The 24,043-nt window shown below is 46.1% G+C and overlaps 1 protein-coding gene across 5 annotated transcripts in view; it reads left to right on the top strand.

Annotated features, from left to right (window-relative positions):
- The window catches only part of LOC140385450 (centrosome and spindle pole-associated protein 1-like), a 344,086-nt gene that overhangs the window by 302,416 nt on the left and 17,627 nt on the right, over positions 1-24,043 (top strand). For all 5 annotated transcript variants that reach the window (XM_072467626.1, XM_072467627.1, XM_072467628.1 and 2 more), the window contains 2 exons: positions 11,236-11,362; positions 20,851-20,990. In XM_072467626.1, the coding sequence (XP_072323727.1) occupies positions 11,236-11,362; positions 20,851-20,990 (267 nt within the window). The remainder of the gene's footprint in view (positions 1-11,235; positions 11,363-20,850; positions 20,991-24,043) is intronic.

The raw sequence follows: 24,043 nt of genomic DNA, 5'->3' as shown, positions 1-24,043 counted from the left end.
ATATAGCCACCCCCCTGTTTTTCGCACCTAGCCCCGAATGGAACACCTGCCCCACCCAACCTTTGCGTAGTCTCACCTGGTCTATCAGTTTCAAGTGCATTTCCTGTAACATAACCACGTCTGCCTTAAGTTTCTTAAGGTGTGCGAGTACCCGTGCCCTCTTTATCGGCCCGTTCAGCCCTCTCACGTTCCACGTGATCAGCCGGGTTGGGGGGATTTTTACCCCCCCCCCTTGTCGATTAGCCATCCCCTTTTTTCCAGCTCCTCACCCGGTTCCCACGCAGCTGTGTCCCCCCCAGGCGACGCCCCCCCGCCCATCCCACCCCATACCAGCTCCCCCCTCTCCCCAGCAGCAGCAGCCCAATAATTCCCCCCTCCCCCCCCCCCCCCCCGCTAGATCCCCCACTAGCGTAGTTACACCCCCCATGGTGCTCCCAGAAGTCAGCAAACTCTGGCCGACCTCGGCTTCCCCCCGTGATCTCGGCTCGCACCGTGCGACGCCCCCTCCTTCCTGCTTCCCTATTCCCGTCATGATTATCATAGCGCGGGAACCGAGCCCGCGCTTCCCCCTTGGCCCCGCCCCCAATGGCCAACGCCCCATCTCCTCCACCTCCTTTCCTCCCCCCACCACCTCCTGTGGAAGAGAGAAAAGTTACCACATCGCAGGATTAATAACATAAAACTCCTCTTTCCCCCCTTTTTACCCCCCTCTTCGCCCCCCATACTCGCCCCACCACTTTGTTTCAAACGTTCTTTTTTTAATAACCCGCTCATTCCAATTTTTCTTCCACGATAAAAGTCCACGCCTCATCCGCCGTCTCAAAGTAGTGGTGCCTCCCTTGATATGTGACCCACAGTCTTGCCGGTTGCAGCATTCCAAATTTTATCATCTTTTTGTGAAGCACCGCCTTGGCCCGATTAAAGCTCGCCCTCCTTCTCGCCACCTCCGCACTCCAGTCTTGGTATATGCGGATCACCGCGTTCTCCCACTTACTGCTCCGAGTTTTCTTTGCCCATCTAAGGACCATCTCTCTATCCTTAAAACGGAGGAATCTCACCACTATGGCTCTAGGAATTTCTCCTGCTCTCGGTCCTCGCGCCATCACTCTGTATGCTCCCTCCACCTCCAGCGGACCCGCCGGGGCCTCCGCTCCCATTAACGAGTGCAGCATCGTGCTCACATATGCCCCGACGTCCGCTCCCTCCGCACCTTCAGGAAGACCAAGAATCCTTAGGTTGTTCCTCCTCGCGTTGTTCTCCAGCGCCTCCAGCCTTTCCACACATCGTTTATGGTGTGCCTCGTGCATCTCCGTCTTCACCACCAGGCCCTGTATGTCGTCCTAATTCTCGGCAGCCTTTGCCTTCACGACCCGAAGCTCCCGCTCCTGGGTCTTTTGCTCCTCCTTTAGCCCTTTGATCACCTGTAATATCGGGGCCAACAGCTCCTTCTTCATTTCCTTTTTGAGTTCTTCCACGCAGCGTTTCAAAAACTCGTGTTGTTCAGGGCCCCATATTAAACTGCCACCTTCCGACGCCATCTTGGTTTTTGCTTGCCTTCCTTGCCGCTGCTCTAAAGGATCCACCGCAATCCGGCCACCTTCCTCTCCTTTTTTCATCCGTATCCAGGGGAGATTCCCTTCTGGTTCACCGCACAGTACTTTTAACCGTTAAAATTGCCGTTGGGGCTCTTATTAAGAGCCCAAAAGTCCGTTCCACCGGGAGCGTGCGACTCAGCTGGTCATCGCCGCACCCGGAAGTCATACATGAACTTTCAGGCGGCATTCAATACAATGCCACGCAACAGACTAGTGAGAAAAGGTACAGTACAGCTCGTGGAATAAAAGGAACAGTCACAATGTGGATTCAAAATTGGCTGAATGATTGGAAGCAGAGTGTAATGCTCAATAAAATATTTTGAAGCTGGAGGAAGGTTTGTCGTGCTGCACCTAAGGCGTCTTGTGACATTAGCTTTTCTTGGTACATGTTAATGATCTAGAACTTGGTGTGCAGAGGACATTTCAAAGTCTGTGGCTGTCACAAAGCTTGGAAGTATTATAAACTGAGGAGGACAGTGTAGAACCTCAGAAGGACATAGACAAGTTGGCTGAGTGGGCAATTAGGTGGCAGATGTTCAATGCTGAGAAGTGTGAGGTGATGCATTTTGTTACGAAGAACATGGAGAGATGATATAAAATAAGGGATAAAATTCTTAGAGGGGCGCAGGAGATATGATCAGTAAGTTCCTAGATGGCTCAAAAAGTGGTGGTGTGGTAAGTAGTGAGGAGGAAAGCCTTAAATTACAGGGCATGTCCATAGGTCCCCAAAGGCAGCAAAACAGGTAGATAAGGTGGTTAAAAAGGCATATGGGATACTTTCCTTTATTAACCGAGACATAGAATATAAGAGTAGGGAGAATAAGATGGAGCTGTATAAAACGTTTCTTAGGCCACAGTTAGAGTACTGTGTGCACTTCTGGTTGCCACACTATAGGAATGATGTGATTGCATTACAGAGAGTGCAAAGGAAATTCACCAGGATCTGTTGCCTGGGCTGGAGTGTTTCAGCTATGAAGAGAGGCAGTTTAGGCTGGGGTTATCCTCCTTCGAGCATAGAAGGCTGAGGGGGACCTGATTGAGGTGTACAAATTGTGAAGGACAAAGATAGGAAGAAACGTTTCCCCTTAGTAGAGGGGGTCAATAACCAGGAAGCATAGGTTTACGGTAAAGGGTAGGAGATTTAGAGCGGATTTGAGGAAAAACTTTCATCCAGAGGGTGGTGGGAATCTGGAACTCACTTCCTGAAAAAGTGGTAGAGGTGGGAACACTCAACTTTTAAGAAACATTAAGATGGGCACTTGAAACACCATAACATACAAGGCTAGGGACCAAGTGCTGGAAAATGCGGTTAGAATAGATAGGTGATTTATGGCCTGTGCATTCACGATCGGCCAAAGGGCCTCTTTCTGTGCTGTATGACTCTAATTCTGAGGAGCAGAGGGACCTGGGTGAATGTGTGCATAAATCCTTGAAGTTGGCAGGACAATTGGAGAGAGCAGGAAATAAAGCGTACAGTATTTTGGGCTTTATTTACAGAGGCATAAAGTACAAGGGCAAGGAGGTTCTGCTGAACCTATACAAGACACTGGTTAAATCTCAGCAAGAATGTTGTGTATAGTTTTGGCACCATACTATAGGATATGAAGCCATTGGAGAAGAACTTTACAAGAATGGTTCCGGAGACCTGGCTCCAGGGTGACCAAGGATGGGAACTCAACATCCAGGGGTTTTCAATATTCAGGTAAGCTAGAAGGAAAGGGAGGTGGGGTAGCGTTGCTAGTTAAAAAGGAGATTAACGCAATAATAAGAAGGACATTAGCCTCGACGATGTGGAATCTGTATGGTGGAGCTGTGGAACACGAAAGGACAAAAAATGTTAGTGGGAGTTGTGTACAGACCACCAAACAGTAGTTGTGAAGTTGGGGATGGCATCAGACAGGAAATTAGAGATGCGTGCAGTAAGGGTACATCATTTATTATGGGTGACATCAATCTGCATATTGATTGGGCTAATCAAACTGGTAGCAATTCAATGGAGGAGGATTTCCTGGAATGTATAAGGGATGATTTTCTCGACCAATATGTCAAGGAACCAACTAGAGAGCAGGCCATCCTAGATTGGGTATTGTGCAATGAGAGAGGATTAATTAGCAACGTTGTGGTGCGAGATCCTTCAGGGAACAATGACCATAATATGTAGAATTCTTCATTAAGATGGAGAGTGACACAGTTCAGTCTCAGATTAAGGTCCTGAACTTAAAGAAATTATGAGACGCGCATTGGCCAGGATAAGCTGGCAAAAGATAATTAAGGGCTTGATGGTGGATAGGCAATGGCAGAAATGTAAAGAATACATAGATGAACTTCAACAATTGTACACCCCTGTCTAGCGCAAGAGTAAGTCGGGGAAGGTAACTCAACCATGGCTAACAAGGGAAACCAGGGATCGTGTTAAAGCCTTTTTGATTTCGTCCCTGCACTTTCTACACTCATCAAGGCTATCTGCAGTGCATAGTTCTTTGTGCCTATCATATGTTTCCTTTTTCTGTTTGATTTTCCCCTGTATTCCTCCAGACAACCAGGGGGATCTAGATTTGGCAGTACCACTCTTATTTTAGGAGGGGACATGTCTGCTTTCTACATTTAGGATCTCTCCTTTTCCATTAAAAAAAAGGTGAGTTAAGGAAAAAGTGGGACCTGTCAGAGATTGAGAAGGAAACTTGTGTGTAGATGCAGAGTCTGCAGGTAGGGTTTTAAATTAATATTTTGTCTCCGTGTTTACGAAGGAAATGGGTGATGCAGATATAGTAGTCCATGAAGAGCACTGAGATACTAGATGGGATAATCATAAAGAGAGATGTAGTGAGGGACTTCCGGTGACGGCAGGTGGGAGGCAGCCCTGCGTTGGAGGGCTCCCGTTCGGGAACGGCATTGTCGGGGGTTAACGCCCGGTCCTAGGGCCAGCGAAGGCAGTAAAAGTCGGGAGACAGCACAGAGAAGGGAAATGTCGAAGACCAGTAAAAAAGCAGCTGTGAAAAAAGCAGCTGAAAGTCCGTCGGGGAGTGGAAAGGTCACCGCGGGGTCAGTAAAGAAAATGGAGGCTGGAGTACCAGGGGAGGCCGCATTGCTTACGGCTGAAGAAATAACTAAGGTAATGGCCGTGGAATTCGAAAGGCAGTTTACAAAACATATGGAGGCAATGAGGAAGGAGATGGGGGCGGTTTTGAAAGTGCTGGTGGAGGAAGCGATTACCCCGGTGAGGACGGCGGTGGCGAGCGCAGTGGAGGAGGTGCGGGAGCAAGGCGAGGCGCTGAAGGAAGTGGAAGAGACATTACTGTAGCACACTGGTCAACTTACCTCGATGGGGAAGGAGGTGCGGAAGCTGATAGAGATCAACAAGGATCTGCGAGGCAAAATGGAAGACCTAGAAAACCGATCTAGGCGACAGAATTTGAGGATTGTGGGGATGCCGAGGGAGTGGAAGGACCGAGGCCGACTGAGTATTTTGCCACGATGTTGGCGAAACTATTGGGGGAGGGGGAGGATCCCTCCCGATATGAGCTGGATCGGGCACATCGGTCGTGGAGGCCTGTACCGAAGGCGAGTGAGCCGCCAAGAGTAGTGACTCTATGCTTCCGTAGATACAGTGTAAAGGAGAAGGTCCTGTGCTGGGCTAAGCAGAAGCAGTGGGCTGGAGTTGGTATACGCGTATACCAGGACTTTACGGTGGAGCTGGCGAGGAGGCGGGCTGCCTTCAACCGGGTGAAAAGGGCACTGTATGTTAGCAGGGTGCAGTGCGGCATTGTGTATCCAGCGAAGCTGAGGGTGACCTACAAGTTCAAGGACTTTTATTTTGGGACGGCAGAAGCAGCGGTGTAGTTTGCGAAGGCAAAAGGACTGTGGCAAAATTGAGAAATGGTCATGTACCGATGTAGCCTCAGGACTGTATTTTTTCTTTTTTGTTTCACTGCGTGCTGGTGTATGGGCTATAGGAGCCAACGTATATATTTGGCCAGGGGAAGAAATGGGACTTTAAGCCGGAATGAGGGTTCTTTGGGGTGTGGGTGTGTATGCGGGGTTTGTGTGCTAAAGGGGACTCCTGGGTTTTTCCTGGGGCCGGGCAAGGGGGAAAGAGACCCAGGCGGGGGCCTCCACGCTGGCCGGTTTAAGCCAGCCAGTGAACGGGATTGAGGTGGGGGGAGGGGCTGCGGCCACCCCAGCCTGGCAGAACAGGGTCCGAGGGGTCTAGCCGGGGTGGAATGTTGGGGGGAAGGAACCGAGGTTGGGGGGAGGAACTCTACAAGAGGAGGTGGAGGGGGGGTGTTTGGGAGTGGGGGGGGTTTACAACTCTTGGGTGTCATTTACGGTACTCTTTTGGAGGTTGGATGGCATTGAGTGTCGTCGTGGGGTGGAGGGGGTGGGGGGTGGGGGATTCTATAGGTTAATGGTGGCCATGGGCGATTCCGGACTCCTTTCTCATTTTCGCCTTTGGTTTTTTTTCCACCGTGGGAGGGTTTGTTTTATTTGAAGCATATATTAATAGTTGGGAGGATGGGATCGTTGTTGATGTTAAGGGTATTGACTTTGTATTTGTTACCTTTTGTTGCCTGTTGGTGGGGTGTAAATTTTGAAGGAAAATGTGAAAATGGAGAATAAAAAACATTTATTAAAAAAAGAGAGATGAAGTACTCGAAGGATTGATATCCTTGAAAATTGATTACTCACTAGGGCCAGGTGAATTGTTTCCAAGGCTTCTGAAGGAGGCCAGATGCTCTGATGATGATTTTCCAATTCTCACTGGACACGGGAGGTACTGGAGGGCTGGAAAAATGCAAACATGGTACCATTGTTTATTGAAGGAAATGCCGAACAATTATCGGCCAGTTGATCTTACATCAGTGTGGGTAAATTAGTAGAATCAATTCTGAGTGATAGGATTAACTTTCACAAAGAAATGCATAGTCAGCATGGATTTGTTAAAGGAAGGTCTTGCCTCACAAATTTGATCAAATTCATTGACAAAGTGACAAAAGGGTTGATGGAGGTAGTGCAGTGGATGTGGATTTTAACAAGGTAGTTTGACCAAATCTCACATGACAGATTTGGTCAAGAAAGTGAAAGTCCATGGGATACAGGGCAATGTGACAATCTGGATAAAAAGTTGGCTTAGGAACAGGAAACAAAGGGTAATGGTCGATGACTGCCCTTGCAATTGGAAAGTTGTTTCGAGTGTTCATCAGGGCTCATTTTGGGACCCCTACTGTTTGTGTTATATATTAAAGATTTGGACATGAACATGGGGAACACGATTGGGAAATTTGCAGTCAACACAAAGATTGGCCGAGGGGTGGACAGTGTAGAGGATAGCTATAATCTTCAAAACAATATAGATGGATTGGTGGAATGGATGATAACGTGGCAGATCAAATTTATCACAGAGAAGTGTGAGGTCATGCATTTAGGGAGATCAAACAGTTGTAGGGAGTACACAATAAATGGGAATATATAATAGGGTAGCTGAAATGAGAGATCTTGACATACAGGTACACAGGTCCCGAAGAAATGGTTGTTAAGAAAGCATATGGAATGCTCTCCTTCATTGGCAGAGGTATAGAATATAAAAGTAAGGATATATTGTTATAATTGAAAACACTGGTGGGGCCACAACTGGAATATTGTGTGCAGTTCTGGTCGCCACCTTACAGGAAGAACATTATTGCTCTGGAGAGAGTGCACAGGAGGTTTACAAGAATGTTGCCAGGGCTAGAAAAGTGGGGCTATGAGGAGAGATTGGATAGGTTGGGGTTATTTGCCTTGGAACAAAGAAGGCTGAGGGGTGACTTAATTGAGGGGAAGAGATAGGGTGGACAGGATAAAATTGTTTTCATTAGTGGAGAATTCTGGAAATGGGCCACAGATTCATGATAAGAGACAGAAAGTGTAGAGAGGACATGAGGAAGAACGTTTTAATGCAGAGGGTAATCTGGAATTCACTGCCCAAGATGGTGGTGGAGGCAGAGACCCTAAACTCCTTTTAAAAAGTACCTGGATCTGCACCTTAAGTACTCTAAACTACAGGACTATGGACCGGGTGCAGGAAAGTGGGATTAGAAAGGGCTTCTGGGTTTCGTCGGGCTGGCATAGACAAGATGGACTGAATGGCCATTTTCCGTGTTGTAACTTTTTTCTATGATTCTACATTGGTCGATTAACTGCCATTATTTCCCCCCAAAACCTACATCAACAGTCATTGTCCCTCCTGGGATTCCAATCTCTCTTCACTACAGCACCTTTCACTTCCCAGAGGTAATTTCCCCCTTCAATATTCACTTAATTTACAGGGATCCTGCACGTCGCTGAGCGTCACCCCATTTCACAATTTTAAGTACGCAGACATGGGGAGAATATGCAAACTCCACATGGACAGTGACCTGGGGCCGGGATCGAACCCGGGCCCTTGGCACCGTGAGGCAGCAGTGCTAACCACTGTGCCACCATGCCGCCCAGGAAACAAAACTTCTGAAAGGATTGTGGAAACAATAGAGTGTAAGATCAAACGGGGAAAATAGATTTAGTAAACATTGAGGACTGAATTGGGATTGTAGCTGTGAGATCTCAAACAAGACAGTGTGGATGCAGCCAGACCTATTTTTCTGTCACCCTCGGAAAGCATACTAAGAAATGAAATGAAATGAAAATGAAAATCGCTTGACACAAGTAGGCTTCAATGAAGTTACTGTGAAAAGCCCCTAGTCTCCTCATTCCGGTGCCTGTTCAGGGAGGCTGGTACGTGAATTGAACCGTGCTGCTGGCCTGCCTTGGTCTGCTTTAAAAGCCAGCGATTTAGCCCAGTGTGCTAAACCAGCCCCTCAGAGCATTGTATGGTAGTGCTACTGGAATTTTACTAGAACCTATAAGGACTGATGCCATCAAAAAGGGTGGTGGTGGGAGGTTAGGTCTGAGTTTATTTAAACCAAAATCTTTGAAGAAATGTTTTGAAAGTACTGTAACTGTGTAAAGGTGTTGTGTTTTAAGTGTTATTTTCTTTTTCCTTCTCAAAAATGTTTAATATATAAAATCATCACAATTGATCTCAGAAACACTTTTATCTTGACTTTAGAAAACTCCTCAGAGACAAATTGCAAAGTTGTTCTGGCAGCTGATTCAGGTTTCCCTTTGGGATTTGGGTAATCTGGCACTTACCATCTGTCATGCCATAACATCCTTCAAAGAATCATAGAGTTCCACAGGTCAGATAAGGACCTCCGGCCCATCACATCTGCACCTGTCAAATTCAACTACCTCAATATTCTAATCCCATTTTCCAGCACTTGGCCCAATAGCCTTGTATATTTTGGCTTCGCAAGTGCACATCTAAATATTTCTCAAATGTTATGAGGGTCTCTGCCTCCACCATGCTTTCAAGCAATGAGTTTCAGACTCCCAACATCTTCTGGGAGAAAAAGATTTCCTCACAACCCCTCTAAACCACCTGCCCCTTATTTTAAATCTATGCCCCCTGGTCATTGATCCCTCCACCAAGGAAGGGTAATGGTTTCTTCCTATCTACTCTATCTAAGCCCTTCATAATTTAATACATCTCAATCATGTCCCCCTCAGACACCTCTGCTCCAAGGAAAACAATCCCAGTGTATCCAATCTCTCTTCATAACTAAAACACTCCAGCCCAGGCAACATCCTGGTAAATCTTCTGTGCCTCCTTTCCAGTGCTATCACTTCCCTCCTATAATGTGGATTCAAGAACTGCACACAATACTCTAGCTGTGGCCTAACCAACATTTTATACAGTTCCAGCATAACCTCCCTGCTCTTAAACTATGTGCCTCAACTAATAAAGGAAAGTATACCGTCTGCCTTTTGAACCACTTGATCCACCTCCCTAAGGGACCAGTGTACATGAACACCAAGTGTTAGAGGTGAAAATATTCACACGAAGACCTGAGTATAAGTAAAAAAGCAGCTTATTATATCAGAATTCTGGGAGAAAAAGGCCTGAGACTCCGCAGCCTTTGACAGCACCTTTTCTCCCTTGAGCTAAGGCTCAAACGGGTTAACATACAGATTCAAGGGGCGGAATTAGTTGTATTCACATTTACAATCAATCAACTATATTCGCGTCACACTTCATTACATGCAGTCAATCAATTTTCCTAGCATCCCAGTGATATGGTTAAAGTGGGTGTTGTCTTACCCGCCCCTAACTACATACAGAAGTCATTCAAAACCAACATAATGTCCTGTCTGCAACTGGGGTCCTTGATCTTATCAAGGACACATAGCATTTCTTGTTCTGGGAAGCTGTTATCAGCGGCTGTTGAAATACTCTCTAGGTTCTCATGAGGTAGTTTACACAGTTTGTAACTTAGTTTAAAGGAAAGTGGCTAGTTCAGCCATTTTGTGTCTTTTCTGATATTAACAAGCATTGTGTATACACTATCTATTTCTACAAATTGCCTCTTCTAGACAGGCATCTAAGCCAATGAGTACCTTTTTTCTCATCAGAACTATTCAAAAGTAATATAGGAGCACAAATGTAGTTCCAGGGCCACCTATAATTTATATCATAGTCCAGTATTACAAAATGCCCTCCAAACCAAGGTTTCTCAGATCCTCGGTGCTTCCAAGGGTCTTGCCATTCATCATGCCTTGTCTTGTTTGTCCTGTCCAAGTGCATCACCTCACACTTATTCGGATTGAATTCCATTTGCCACTGATCAGCCCATCTGACCAGCCTGCCTATATACTCCTGTCATCTAAAGCTAACCTCCTCACTATTTACGACCCCATAAATTTTTGTATCATCTGTGTATTTACTGATCAACCATCCTACATTAATGCCTAAATCATTTATTTATATAAAGCGCAAACAGCAAGCCCCCCAACACTGATCCCTGCGAGACCTCACTGGACACAGGCTTCCAGTTAGTAAAACACCCTTTGACCATCGCCCTCTGCTTCTTGCCACTCAGCCATATGTAGATCCAATTTTCCAAATTTCCTTGACTGACATGGGCTCTTGCCTTCACTATCAGTCTCCCATGTGGGACCTCCTTAAAAGCCTTGCTGAAGTCCAAGTAGAGTACATCAAATGCATTTCCCTTATCTATACTTAGTCACCTTTTCGCAAAACTCATCAGGTTGGTCAGACGTGACTTCCCCTTAAATCCATGCTGTCTGTTCTTGATTAGTATATGCTTCTCCAAATGCAGATTAATTCGGCCTCTCAGAATTGCTTCCAATAGTTTCCCCACCACTGAGGTTAGACTGACTGACCTGTAATTTCTTGGTTTATCCTTTCCTCCCTTCATAAATAATGGTACAACATTGACTATCCTCCAGCAGCTCCCCTGTGGCCAGAGAGGAATTGAAAATTATTGCCGGCACTGCTGCTATTTCCTCCATTGCCTCACTCAACAGTCTGGGATACATTTCATCTGGCCCTTGAGATTAATCTACTTTTATGTCTGCCAGAGCACTCAGAACCACCTCTTTGCTGTGTGTTGAACCTTCCTATGCTCATGTTTTCTGATATGTTTACCTCCATAAATTATTGTAGTTGAAGGGGTGAAAGAAATTAGGTTGAGATAAGGACCTGTATAAATGCAAGTTCTTTCATTTTTATTTGTAATTTGGACTATTTCTACCTGTATTTTGACAGAGGAAAAGAAAGATATAATTAGTGAACTGTCAGCATTGAGGAAACAGCTACGAAGTGAAGAACGGCGTCTTGAAGGGCATTTTCAAAATGCTGAAATGGAAGATGATGCAACATTTACTATGGTCAAGTAAAAAACAAAGATCACATTTCAGTTAACTAAATTAGCAGCATAAGAAATGGGAGCAGACCATATGGCCCCTTGAACATGTTCTGCCATTTAATATGACTAATCTTTATTCGTGTCACAAGTAACCTTACATTAACACTGCAATGAAGTTACTGTGAAAATCCCCAAGTCGCCACACTCTGGTGTCTTTACGGATACACTGAGGGAGATTTCAGAATGTTCAATTCTCAATCCAGCTAAATATATTGTGTGTGATACTTTGTCAAAGCTTTTTTAAAAAAATGTATTTTATCCCAAACTTATATAAAAGGTTACAAAATATAAACAGTTGGGGGTGCAAACTCCCCAACGCACAACTATACAGTTTGTACAAATGTTTCCCTTTTTCACTGCCTCCTTACCCTGTGGTCCCCCCTCCCCCACGCGATGAACAACTCCTCAAACACGGCCACAAACATCCCCCACCTTGCCTCGAAGCCCTCCACTGAACCCCTTAATTCGTACTTGACCTTTTACAACCAAAGAAAGTCACATAACTCCCCCAGCCAGACCACCACACCTGGCGGACACTCCCACCCAAAATCTCTCTACGTTTTCGCAGCCCCAGAACATATGTGCGTGATTCGCCGGTCCACGCCCACACTTCTCACACTTGTCTGCCACTCCCTGGATGAACCCACTCATTCTTGCCCGAGTCATATGTACCCTGTGTATGACCTTGAACTGTATCAGGCTCATCCTTGCGCTCGAGGAGGTCGCATTTACCCTTCGTAGCGCCTCACTCCGTACTCCCCAATTTATCTCCCCTCCCAGTTCTCCCTCCCACTTCTCCTTAATCTTCACCATCTGCACACTTCCCTGCACTCCCAGCCACTCATTTATGTCTCCGATCCTGCCTTCTCCTTCCACATCCGGAGGCAGCAGTCGCTCCAACACGGTGTACCTCGGCAACCTGGGCAACTCTTTCAAACTTTCGCGCGAAGTCCCTTACCTGCAGGTACCTAAACTCACTTCCATGCAGAACCTCTACCCTCTCTTTCAGTTCCTCTGCACTTCCAGGTTCAGACCCCTCACCTTAACCAGCCCCTCATCTCTCCACTTCCTATACATACCATCTCTTTCCCCCCCCAGCCCCCCGGCTCGAAACCGCAGTGTCCGTACAGCAGCACCAGCACCAACATCCCTTCTATACTGAAATGCCTCCTCAGCTGGTTCCACACCTTTACTGTGAACTGCACCACCGGGCTATCCACGTATTTCCTTGGTACAATTGGCAATGCTGCCGTCACCATAGCCCTCAAACTGGACCCCCTACAGAATTCTTGCTCCATTCTAACCCCTTCTACCCCCTCTCTTTCCCACCACTGCCTCACCTCCTCCATGTTTGCCGCCCAGTAATAGTGTAGCAGGTTCGGCAACATCAACCTTCCCGTCTGCCTCTGTCTCTGTAACAGGGTCCTCTTAATCCTTGGCACCTTCCGTGCCCATACAAAGTCTGAGATAATCACACCCAGTTTTTGATAGAAGGCCTTCAGTACAAAGATCGGAAGTGTCTGCAAACTGACCAGAAACCTTGGTAGAATGGTCATCTTCAACACGGACCCTCCCTGCCAGAGTCAGGTGCAATGTGTCCCACCTCTTCAAATCCTCCATAACCTCTTCCACCAGCTTTGTTAGATTTCATTTATGTAGCATCACCCATTCCCTTGCCACCTGAATCCCCAGGGGCCCTCAGTTGGCTCACCAACCCAATTTGTTCACCGGGGACACTACATTTAACTTGTATCACGAGATCGCCCCAAACTTCCCCAACAGGCCCATGATCCCCTCCATGCTCTCCAGCTGGTCCCCTCGTAATCCCTTGCCACTCTGTCAACCCCAAAGGCTCTATTGCTAGCGCAAACAACAGCGATGACAGCGGGCACCCCTGCCTTGTTCCCCTGTGCAGTTCAAAGTTTTGTGAGCCAATGTCGTTGTTCCGCAGACACACCTTCTGTTCCATGTATAACAGGCACAAACTTTGGCCTAAACCTGAACCTTTCCAGGACCCCAGTCGGGTACCGCCCCTCCACCTGGCCAAATGCCTTCTCCGCATCCATGGGCACCACTATCTCCGGTACCTGAGCTCTCAACGGGGTTATGACCACATTTAACAGACTCCTTATATTACTAGAAAGCTACCTGCCCTTAACGAAACCTGCCTGGTCCTCTGCAACCACCCCCGGGACACATCCTTCCATCCTTCCTGCCACCAACTTAGCCAGCACTTTCACGTCCATATTTAACAGCGATATCGGCCTACACAGCCCACATTCCAACGGGTCTTTCCCCTTTTTTGTGCCCATTGCCTGCGTCATCTTCTCTGGCAGCTCCCCCTTCTCCAATGCCTCATTAAACGCCCCCAAGAGATGTGGCGCCAAGTCTGGTCACAAACTCCTTATAGAATTCCGCGGGTAATCATCGGTACCCGGGGCCTTCCCTGACTACATACCCCTTTATACTGCCCAGTACATCCCCCAGCCCCAAGGGCTCCTCTAGCGCTTGCCCCTTCTCTTCCTCCAACTGTGGGAAACACCAGTTCATCTAAAAGTAATCCCATGTTCCCCTCTTTACCTCTGCTTCGCCCTGTACAGCTCCTTATATTAATCGCTAAATGCCTCATTTATCTTCCCTGGCCCGACACCACACTCTCTACCCCAGTCCATATCTTAAATATTTCCCTGGACACGGCCTGCCTTCAAAGCTGATGCCCTAACATTTGACTCGCCCTCTCCCCGTATTCGTACTGCCCCCCAATTGCCCTATGCAACGGTCCTACCGCCCTCCCCATCGTCACCCTATCGAATTACCCCTACAATTTGTTCCTCTTCGCCAATCCCTCCGTGGTGGGTGTCCTCCAGTACTCCCTATCCACATCAACTATCTCATTCATTAGCCGTTCATATTCCTCCCTCCTTTCCCTATCTGCATGTGTCTTGAACGAGAGAATCTCCCCCGGACCACCACTTTTAGTGATTCCCAAAATGTGGCTGCCGACACCTCCCCGTTTTGGGTCAATGCCACATAATCTTTCATCACAGCCCGCACTTTATCACAAAACCCTCAATCTGCCAACAACGCCGAATCGAGCCTCCATCCTGACCTCCGCTCCCATCCGCTCTAAGCCGAATCTCCATCCAATGGGGTGCAAGATCCAAGATTATTATCCCTGCATACTCTCCCTCCACCCCAACCAAAACCTCCCATCTCACCACAAAAAAGTTGATTCTTGAATACATCCTATAAACATGTGAGAAAAAGGAATACTTTTCTCACTGGGTTCTTGAAGCGTCATGGGGCCATCATACCCATCTTTTCCATAAACCCGGCCAGCTCCTTTGCCATTCGTATCCTACCCATTGATTGACCTGGGGCTCGACCTATCTACCCTCGGCTCTGGGACACAATTAAAATCGCCTCCCATAATTAACTGGTGCGTGGCCAAGTCTGGGATCGCTGCCAGCAGCCCCCCCATAAAACCTACACCATCCCAATTCGGTGCATATACATTGACCAGTACCACCGGCATCCCCTCATCAAAATGGCTACTTCGAATCAAACCCATTTCCTTTCTTAGCTCAACCTGGTCCTTCACGCGGAGTTGCATCTCCTGTAGAAAGACCACCTCTGCTTTTAAACTCCTTAGGTGTGTAAAGACCCGAGATCTTTTCACCGGTCCATTGAGCCCTCGCACGTTCCATGTTATAAGCCATACCAGAGCTTACATTTCTATTCCCCTACTATCCACCATCCTCACCTTTTGGCTCTACCCCTGTTAATTTCACTCTGTACCTGACCCATCCAATATGGCCAGTTTCTCCGCCCTTGATCATATTTCTTCTCCAACCTCGCCGCGTCGCATCTCCCGCCCTTCCCTCTCCCTCCCATCCCCCCCTATGCCACTCTCTCGGCCTTCTCTCCTGCCTCACTTCCATTCGCCAGCATTACCTGCCAGGGTGGCAATTCCTGCCCAAAGGCTCTTCCTACTGACCCCCAACCCCTCCCACACCCTCACCTCTTGTTCTGTGAAAAAGGCTCCCTGCTGATGCCCCCCCCATCCCCACCCAAACAAAGACTCATCTCGAACCACAGGACACCTTCCCCAAGAACAAACAAAAAGAAAAAACACAGCCACAGGCAGCAGGAAAGGAGGAACAGCCATTCCTTACAAACCTTTCACCCCTGCTAACCTTTGTCAACCCAACAGTAAAAAGAAGAAACCTCCTCCGCATCAGAGGAAAAGAACCCCCCCATCCCACCTTCCAACCCCCACTCTACCCATTTTCTCCATTATTCCAGAGTGCCAGCACCTCCGACTCCCACAATTGTTCAGTTCTCCCCCAGTTTATGCTCTTTGATAAAGTCATTGGCCGCTTCTGGGGTCTCAAAATAATATTCCCGACCTTCATAAATCACCCATAATTTTGCCGGGTAGCTGACTTCAAACCTAATCTGCTGTCGATATAACACCGCCTTGGCCCTGTTGAACCACGCACGTCGTTTTGCCAGTCCAGGTCCAATGTCCTGGTATATTCGGACCTTGTTCCACTCCCATTCGCAGTTCTGCTTCTCCCTGGCCCACTGCAAGATCTTCTCTTTCTTCACAAACTATCTGCTTCAAGAAGACGATCATCATCCCTGTACCAAAAAAAAAGCTAAGCAGCGTGCCTTAATGACTATCATCCAGTGGCTCTGACATCCATCATCATGAAGTGCTTCAAAAGGTTAGTCATGGCACGAATCAACTCCAGCCTCCCCGGATTGCCTTGATCCACTACAGTTTGCCTACGGCTGCAACAGGTCCACAGCAGACGCCACCTCCATGGCCCTGCACTCTATCCTGGAACACCTAGATAACAAAGACACCTATGTCAGACTCCTATTTATCGCCTACAGCTCAGCCTTCTGCACCATTATTCCTACAAAACTCATCTCCAAACTCCGTGGCCTTGGTCTCGGCTTCTCTGCGACTGGATCCTGAACTTTCTGACCCACAGGCCACAATCAGTAAGGATAGGCAACAACACCTCCTCCACAATCATCCTCAACACCTCCTCCACGATCATCCTCAACACCAGTGCCCCACAAGGCTGTGTCCTCAGCCCCCTACTATACTCCTTGTACATGTATGGCTGTGTGGCCAAATTCCCCTCCAACTCGTTTTTCAAATTTGCTGATGACACCACAGTAGTGGGTCGGATTTCAAACAATGACGAGACAGAATACAGGAATGAGATAGAGAATCTGGTGAACTGGTGCAACGACAATCTCTCCCTCAATGTCAACAAAACGAAGGAGATTGTCATCGACTTCAGGAAGCGTAGTGGAGAACATGCCCCTGTCTACATCAATGGGAACGAAGTAGAAAGGGTCGAGAGCTTCAAGTTTTTAGGTGTCCAGATCACCAACAACCTGTCTTGGTCCCCCCATGCCAACACTATAGTTAAGAAAACTCTACTTTCGCAGAAGAATAAGGAAATTTGGCATGTCACCTACGACTCTCACCAACTTCTACAGATGCACCATTGAAAGCATTCTTTCTGGTTGTATCACAGCTTGGTATGGATCCTGCTCTGCCCAAGACCTCAGGAAACTACAAAAGGTCGTGAATGTAGCCCAATCCATCACACAAACCAGCCTCCCATCCATTGACTCTGTCTACAATTCCCGCTGCCTCAGAAAGGCAGCCAGCATAACTAAGAACCCCACGCACCCCGGACATACTCTCTTCCACCTTCTTCCATCAGGAAAAAGATACCAAAGTTTGAGGTCGCATACCAACCGACTCAAGAACAGCTTCTTCCCTACTGCCATCAGACTTTTGAATGGACCTACCTCGTATTAAGTTGATCTTTTCTCTACACCTTGCTATAACTGTAATATATTCTGCAGTCTCTCCTTCCTTCCCTTTTTACGATATGCATTGTTTGTACAGCATGCAAGAAACAATACTTTTCACTGTATACTAATACATGTGACAATAATAAATCAAATCAAATCAAAATCAAAACTTGTGGAGTCTCATGATCACAGCCTGTGGCAGCTCCCCAGCTCTTGGCTTCTGCCTCAGACCTGTGCGCTCTGTCCACCTCAGGGGCCTTGTCCAGCACCCCCTCCGTCACAAGCCCGCCAGCATCCTCGAAACGTACCTCGTGGTACTTGCACCTTCCGCTCCTTCAGGCAGGCCAACTATTCGCAGATTCTGCCTCCTCAACCTGTTTTTCTGCTCCTACACATTTGCTCTCAACGTCTTGCAAATGTCTCCTAAGAGCCCGACCTCCACCTCCAGTTCCACCACTCTATAGCTGTGTTCAGAGATCACCCTCTCGATCTCTCAGATCTGCGACCCCTGAGCCTCCAGATGTTTTTCCACCCTCTCGATTGAGCCCATCAAGGGTACCACAGCTCCTTCATTGTCCTTCAATCGATCCTCCTGCATCTCCTTCCTCTGCTGGTGGAACTCTTCCTTGATGAAGGCTATCAACTGTTCCATCTGGGGCTTTCCAACTTGCACTGACCCTTCCCCCACTGCCATCTTTCCACTAGCTGGTGCACCACAGATCTCATCCAACTCCTTGGCCAGATCTTTCACCTGCCGGGTTTGGTAACCAGAAGACATGCCACTCCCAAGGGGAACTTCTCCTCCGACCTTCAGTTACACTTTTCCATCGCAGTTACACCCGATTTTGGGTATAAAAAAAGCTGTTTTCTGTGCCTTCAAGCAGGAGCTGCCCTGTGTGCAACCACTGGCACTATGGCTGCCACCGGAAGTCTTGTCAAAGCTTATGAGAGGTGTTAGTAGGCAATATCTGCTGGGTTTTCTTGTTTTCAAATCTTTCCAGTCCTTAGCCAGTTGCTATCCTTAATCTCCTTTGGCACCACAACCGTCCAGTATATCTGTGCTCCTCCAATTCTGGCTTTTTGATCACTCCGCAATTTTCATTATTCCATTACTCATGGCCATGCCTTTAGCTGCAAAGGCCTTATTTCTGGAATTCCTTCTCAAAAATCTTCACTTCCCCACCTCTTTTTCCACCTTTTAAGACCCATGTTAAAATCTTCCTCTTTGACCAAACTTTGTCTTCTGCACTTGATATCCCTTTATGTGGATCAGTGTTAGAGTTTGCTTGATAACACTCTTATGAAGAAATTACTTTTTTAAGGTTTGTCGAGCATCCCTTATGGCACTCTCCGACTTAAGTAGTTCTAGAATAGAATCGTAGAAAAGTTACAGCACAAAAGGAGGTCATTCAGCCATCTTGTCCATACCAGCCCGAGGATACCCAGGTGCGCTTTCTAATCCCACCTTCCTGCACCTGATCTATAGACCTGTAGCTTAAAGCACTTTTTTTAACATAGTTTTTCCAATTAAGGGGCAATTTAGCGTGGCCAATCCACCTATCTTGCACATCTTTGGGTTGTGGGGGTGAGACCCTCACAGACATGGGAGAATGTATAAACTCGACACGGACAGTGACCCGGAGCCGGGATTGAACCTAGGTCCATGGTGCCGTGATGCAGCAGTGCTAACCACTGCACCACCGTGCCGCTACTGCTTAGAGCACTTAAGGTGCAGGTCTAGGTACTTTTTAAAAATAGTTTAGGGTCTCTGCCTGCACCACCAACTTGGGTTGCGAATTCCACACACTCACTACCCTCTGTGTAAAAAGGTTGTTCCTCATGTCCCTTCTACACCTTCTGCGTCTTATGTCCCCTGGTTATAGATTTCTCGACCAAGAGAAACAATTTAATCCTGTCCACCCTATCTCTTCCCCTCATGGTTTTGAACACCTCAATTAAGTAACCCCTCAGTTTTCTTTGTTTATGGAAAATAACCTATCCAATCCTTCTGCGTAGCCACACTTTTCCACCCCTGGCAACATTCTTGTAAACCTCCTCTTGACTCTCTCCAGAGCAATTACATCCATTCTGGAATGTGGTGACCAATACTCCACTTGTGCCCTCACCATGTCTTATACAATTCCAACATTATTTCCTTACTTTTATATTCTAACCTTTGCCAATGAAGGAGAGCCTTCCATATGCATTCTTAATAACTTTGTCTACTTGAACTGCTGTCTTTAGGGACCTGTGTACTTGTACGCCAAGATCTCTCACTTCACCTACCCCTCAGCATATTCCCATTTATTGTGTACTCCTTATAACTGTTTGACCTCCTTAAATGCATGACCTCACACTTCTTTGTGTTAATTTCCATTTGCCACATTATTACCCACTCCACCATTCCATCTATATCATTATGGAGATTGTAGCTATCCTCTACACTGTCCACCACTCGGTCAATCTTTGTTTCGTCTGCAAATGTCCCAATCGTGCTTCCCACATTCAAGTCCGATTTGTTAATATATAACACAAGCAGTAAGGGTCCCAACACCAAGCCCAATGGAACACCACTGGAAACAACTTTCCAATTGCAAGGGCAGCCATATTATATCTTGCATCCTTATGTGTTTCCCTGATTCCTGCTGTGAACCTAATTGGCCAATAGTTACCCAGGTCTATCTCATCTCTGTTTTTAAAAAATGAGAACTACATTACTCACTTTCTCAGCAGGTGTTCCATGTCCTTGACAACCCTCAGGTACGTATTATTCAGCGCACAAACCCTCTCCATTTTTAAAAATTCAATCTTTACACAATAGGCTAAGTGGTGTGCTTCTGCACTATAAATATATACAATGTACTTTCACCCACATCTACTCCATTTCTATTAATACTGATACAAAGTACCAAATATGCTCACCCAATAGTTTTTATGTTGGGTGGTTCAGGAGCAGATTCTAAGACGGACTAAATTTCCAGAGTCACTCCATGTAACATTGGTTCTTGAAGAAAGAACAGCAAAAAATGGTTGGTCTCTATGAAGACAGAACACTCATGATACTTCAAAATAAATATATATATAATGCTTTTGTCAGGTGGAGCACTGTAAATACTTTGAGCCAAAAGTATTCCTCCTCTTAGTTGTGACAGACACTAACAAAATTTCTTCAGATTAAATTAAGGAATGCCTGTCTGCCTCTTAAAGACAATGCATAGCTGATTGAGCAAGAATTTAGGAGGGGGGGGGCACTCAAACTCCAATGGATGGGCCCAGCTGTGTACTTAGCATGGGTATCAATATAAATGGAGCTCGTGCAATATAATGTACACGCATATAATTAATTTTCTTTCTTTTTGAATGTCCAATTAGTACTATACTCAAACCAGTAATTTTTTGCATAATTAAGTGAGCAATTAGTTTGGAACTGTTTAGGTTTTTGCCCATGATTGTCATTTTTTGTCATTGAATGCTACAAACGTGATGGGGCAAATATGCCAGAGATTATTTTGTCATCGATTGCAACAGTAACTGAATCTGTGAAATATGCAGTCAATCTTGTATCTCCTTGTAGCTAATATTCTTCATTTTCAAATGTTTCTCAAAAGGAAAAGAGAGAAAAATCACGTTGATGTCTTTGATTTGGCCAGACAGAGAATACAGGCCCTGGTACACCGACCTTCATCAAAAGAGAAAGATTCTGTTAATTTAAGAAATATTAGAGACTTCAATGAACTGAAATACAGAGGTAGGCCCCGATGTATTGGTCCTAAGTTTTCTAGGTATAGGAACTGGCAACCTTAATAAGTAAGTTGTTTTTTTACTTTAATTTGTGATTGGTCAATTGTGTTGCAAAACTGAGTATTTTACCTAAACATCAAACACTTTCAGAATTGGTGCTGAATATCCTATTTGATTTCAGTGTCGTGCTCCAATATTCTTTCTAATTTACTGGTGTCGAGGACATTAATATATGTAACAATATATCAATGAAAGGAGGAACTTTTACCTGTAAAGGTTGGGACAGGTGTCCGTCTGTGTCAGGAATTTGGAATCAACCGGCTGATTTCCACTTTTAACGGTACACTTTACAAATCATGTGGGAAACTACTTTGGGGCAGGTGGGTAAGCAATGTAAATATGTAAGTAGCAGTTGATTGAAGATTTGTCCGTCCATTTCGGCTTGAACTGCCTATGCATGGGTTTCAATGGTTTTCTGAAAGTCAGCAGTGTCAACAAAGTGAGAGTCATCGGTGATTGACAGGACTGTGAAGTTAACAGGCTAGAAAGCTTTTAAAATCTGAATCCGCATAGCTGTTCCTTGCTTATGTGAAAGACTTTTGATAACAGGACTTGTTCTGAGTGTGTACTTTCAATACTTTGAAGTTAATTTCCAAGATTTTGGAGGTCATTTCTGGTACCTTGGACTTGGGGAATCAGAAGGTGAGTTACTCTCCACAAGGCCTCTGACCTGCTCTATCCAGTTCAGTTTCTGGTCAATGGTAATCTACAAGGTGTTGATAGTTGGGGAGATGGTTCGATTCTCTTTTTCTGGAGATGGTCATTGCCTGTGACACGAATGTTACTTGTCACTTATCAACCCCAGCACAGGGCTAAATTGCTGGCTTTGAAAGCAGACCAAGGCAGGCCAGCAGCACGGTTCGATTCCCGTAACAGCCTCCCCGAACAGGCGCCGGAATGTGGCGACTAGGGGCTTGTCACAGTAACTTCATTTGAAGCCTACTTGTGACAATAAGCGATTTTCATTTCATTTCATATTTTCCTCGTCTTGCTGCAAATGGACACAGACTGCTTCAGTGTCAAAGCAGTTGGGAATGGAGCTAATATTGTTCAAGCATCAGCGAATATCGCCATTTCTGATTTGATGATGGAAGGAATGTCATTGATGAAGTAGCTGAAAATGGTTGGTTCTGAGGAACTCCTGCAGTGATATCTTCTGCTGGGATGATTGTCTTCAATAGTCACAAACATCTTCCTTTGTGCTCCAACCTGTAGAGAATTTTCCACAATTCCCAGTTTTGCTAGTGTTCCTTGATGCTGCAGTGGGTCAAGTGCTGACTTGATGTCAAGGGCAGTCACTTTCACCTCAGCGCTTGAGTTCAGCACTTTTGGCCATGTTTGAACCAAGGATTTAATGAGGTCAGGAGCTGAGTGGTCCTGAGGAAACCCAAATGGAGCGTTAGTGAGTAAGTGCCTCTAAACAGCACTGTCAATGACCCTTCCATTAGTTTGCTGATGGTTGAGAGTAAACTATTGAATTTTCAATTATCAAACCCAAGCAAATTCCTGGTTGGATTTATCCTGGTTTTTGTTGCACAGGACATGCCTGGAAAATTTTCCACATTGTTGAGTTGTCTGTATAGAATCGCGCATGATTTTTGAAAAGGGCCTGTATGGCAGGCTGCTTACAAATGTAAAATACCATGGGATCCGAGGCAAAATGGAATGTTGGCACCAAAACTAGTTCAAAGGTAGGAAGTAAAGGGTAATCGGCGACTGATCTTTTTGTGACTGAATAGCTGTTTATGGTAGGGTTGCACACTGTTCATACTAGGTCCCTTATTTTTTGTGGTATAAATCAATGATCTGGACTTGAATGTAGCGGTTATGATTAAGAAGTTTGAAGATGATACAAAATTTGGCCATGTGGTAGATAGTGCAAAAAAAAGCTGTAGACAACATGTAGAAATCAATCGTCAGTTGGGTAGAACTGTGGCAAATGATGTTCAATCTAGAGAGGTGTCAGGAAATGCATTTGCGGAAAATAAACAAGACAAGGGAGTACACAATAAATGATGGGGCATTAAAATATACAGAGGAACAGAGGCACCTTAGAGTGCATGTGCGCAAATCCCTGAGCGTGGCTGGACAAGTACATAAGGTGGTCAAGGTGCCCTAAGGAATACTTACCTTCATTTAAATTTTTTTTTAAAATTAAGCCATTTGTGTATATATATATCAAACAAAACCACGGCAAAAAGAGAGCAAACAGGAATTCAAATAACACACAAATATCTACCCCCCCCCCTCCCTGACGCTACCCTCCACTTCCCCTACCTTTTTTTAATCCCCAACACCCCACCCCTCTTGAACTGAATAAGGCTAAGCCTCGCACATGAAAAGGATACGTTCACTCTCCTCAGAGCTTCCCTCCCCCCCACAGCCCAGCCTCCAACTCCCTGCCCAGTTCTTCCTCCCACTTGCGCTTGACTTCTCTTATCGGGGTGCCCTCCCAGTGCAGTAATTCTTTGTAGATCTCCAAAACTCTGCCCTCACTCATCCCTGTTTTCGACACCACCATAGAACATAGAACATAGAAAAATACAGCACAGAACAGGCCCTTCGGCCCACGATGTTGTGCCGAACCTTTGTCCTAGTTTAAACATAGATTATCATTGAATTTACAGTGCAGAAGGAGGCCATTCGGCCCATTGAGTCTGCACCGGCTCTTGGAAACAGCACCCTACCCAAAGTCAACATCTCCACCCAACACAAAGGGCAATTTTGGACACTAAAGGCAATTTATCATGGCCAATCCACCTAACCTGCACATCTTTGGACTGTGGGAGGAAACCGGAGCACCCGGAGGAAACCCACGCAGACACTGGGAGGATGTGCAGACTCCACACAGACAGTGACCCAAGCCGGAATCGAACCTGGGACCCTGGAGCCGCGAAGCAACCGTGCTATCCACAATGCCATCGTGCCGCCCTTAAGAACAAATTAATTTACACTATATCATTCTACCGTAATCCATGTACCTATCCAATAGCTGCTTGA

This window comes from Scyliorhinus torazame, chromosome 11 (genome assembly GCF_047496885.1).
Source record: "Scyliorhinus torazame isolate Kashiwa2021f chromosome 11, sScyTor2.1, whole genome shotgun sequence".
In the NCBI taxonomy this organism is placed as follows: Eukaryota; Metazoa; Chordata; class Chondrichthyes; order Carcharhiniformes; family Scyliorhinidae; genus Scyliorhinus; species Scyliorhinus torazame.
Note: the sequence above shows the minus strand (reverse complement) of the source record. Positions and strands in the feature narration are given on the sequence as shown.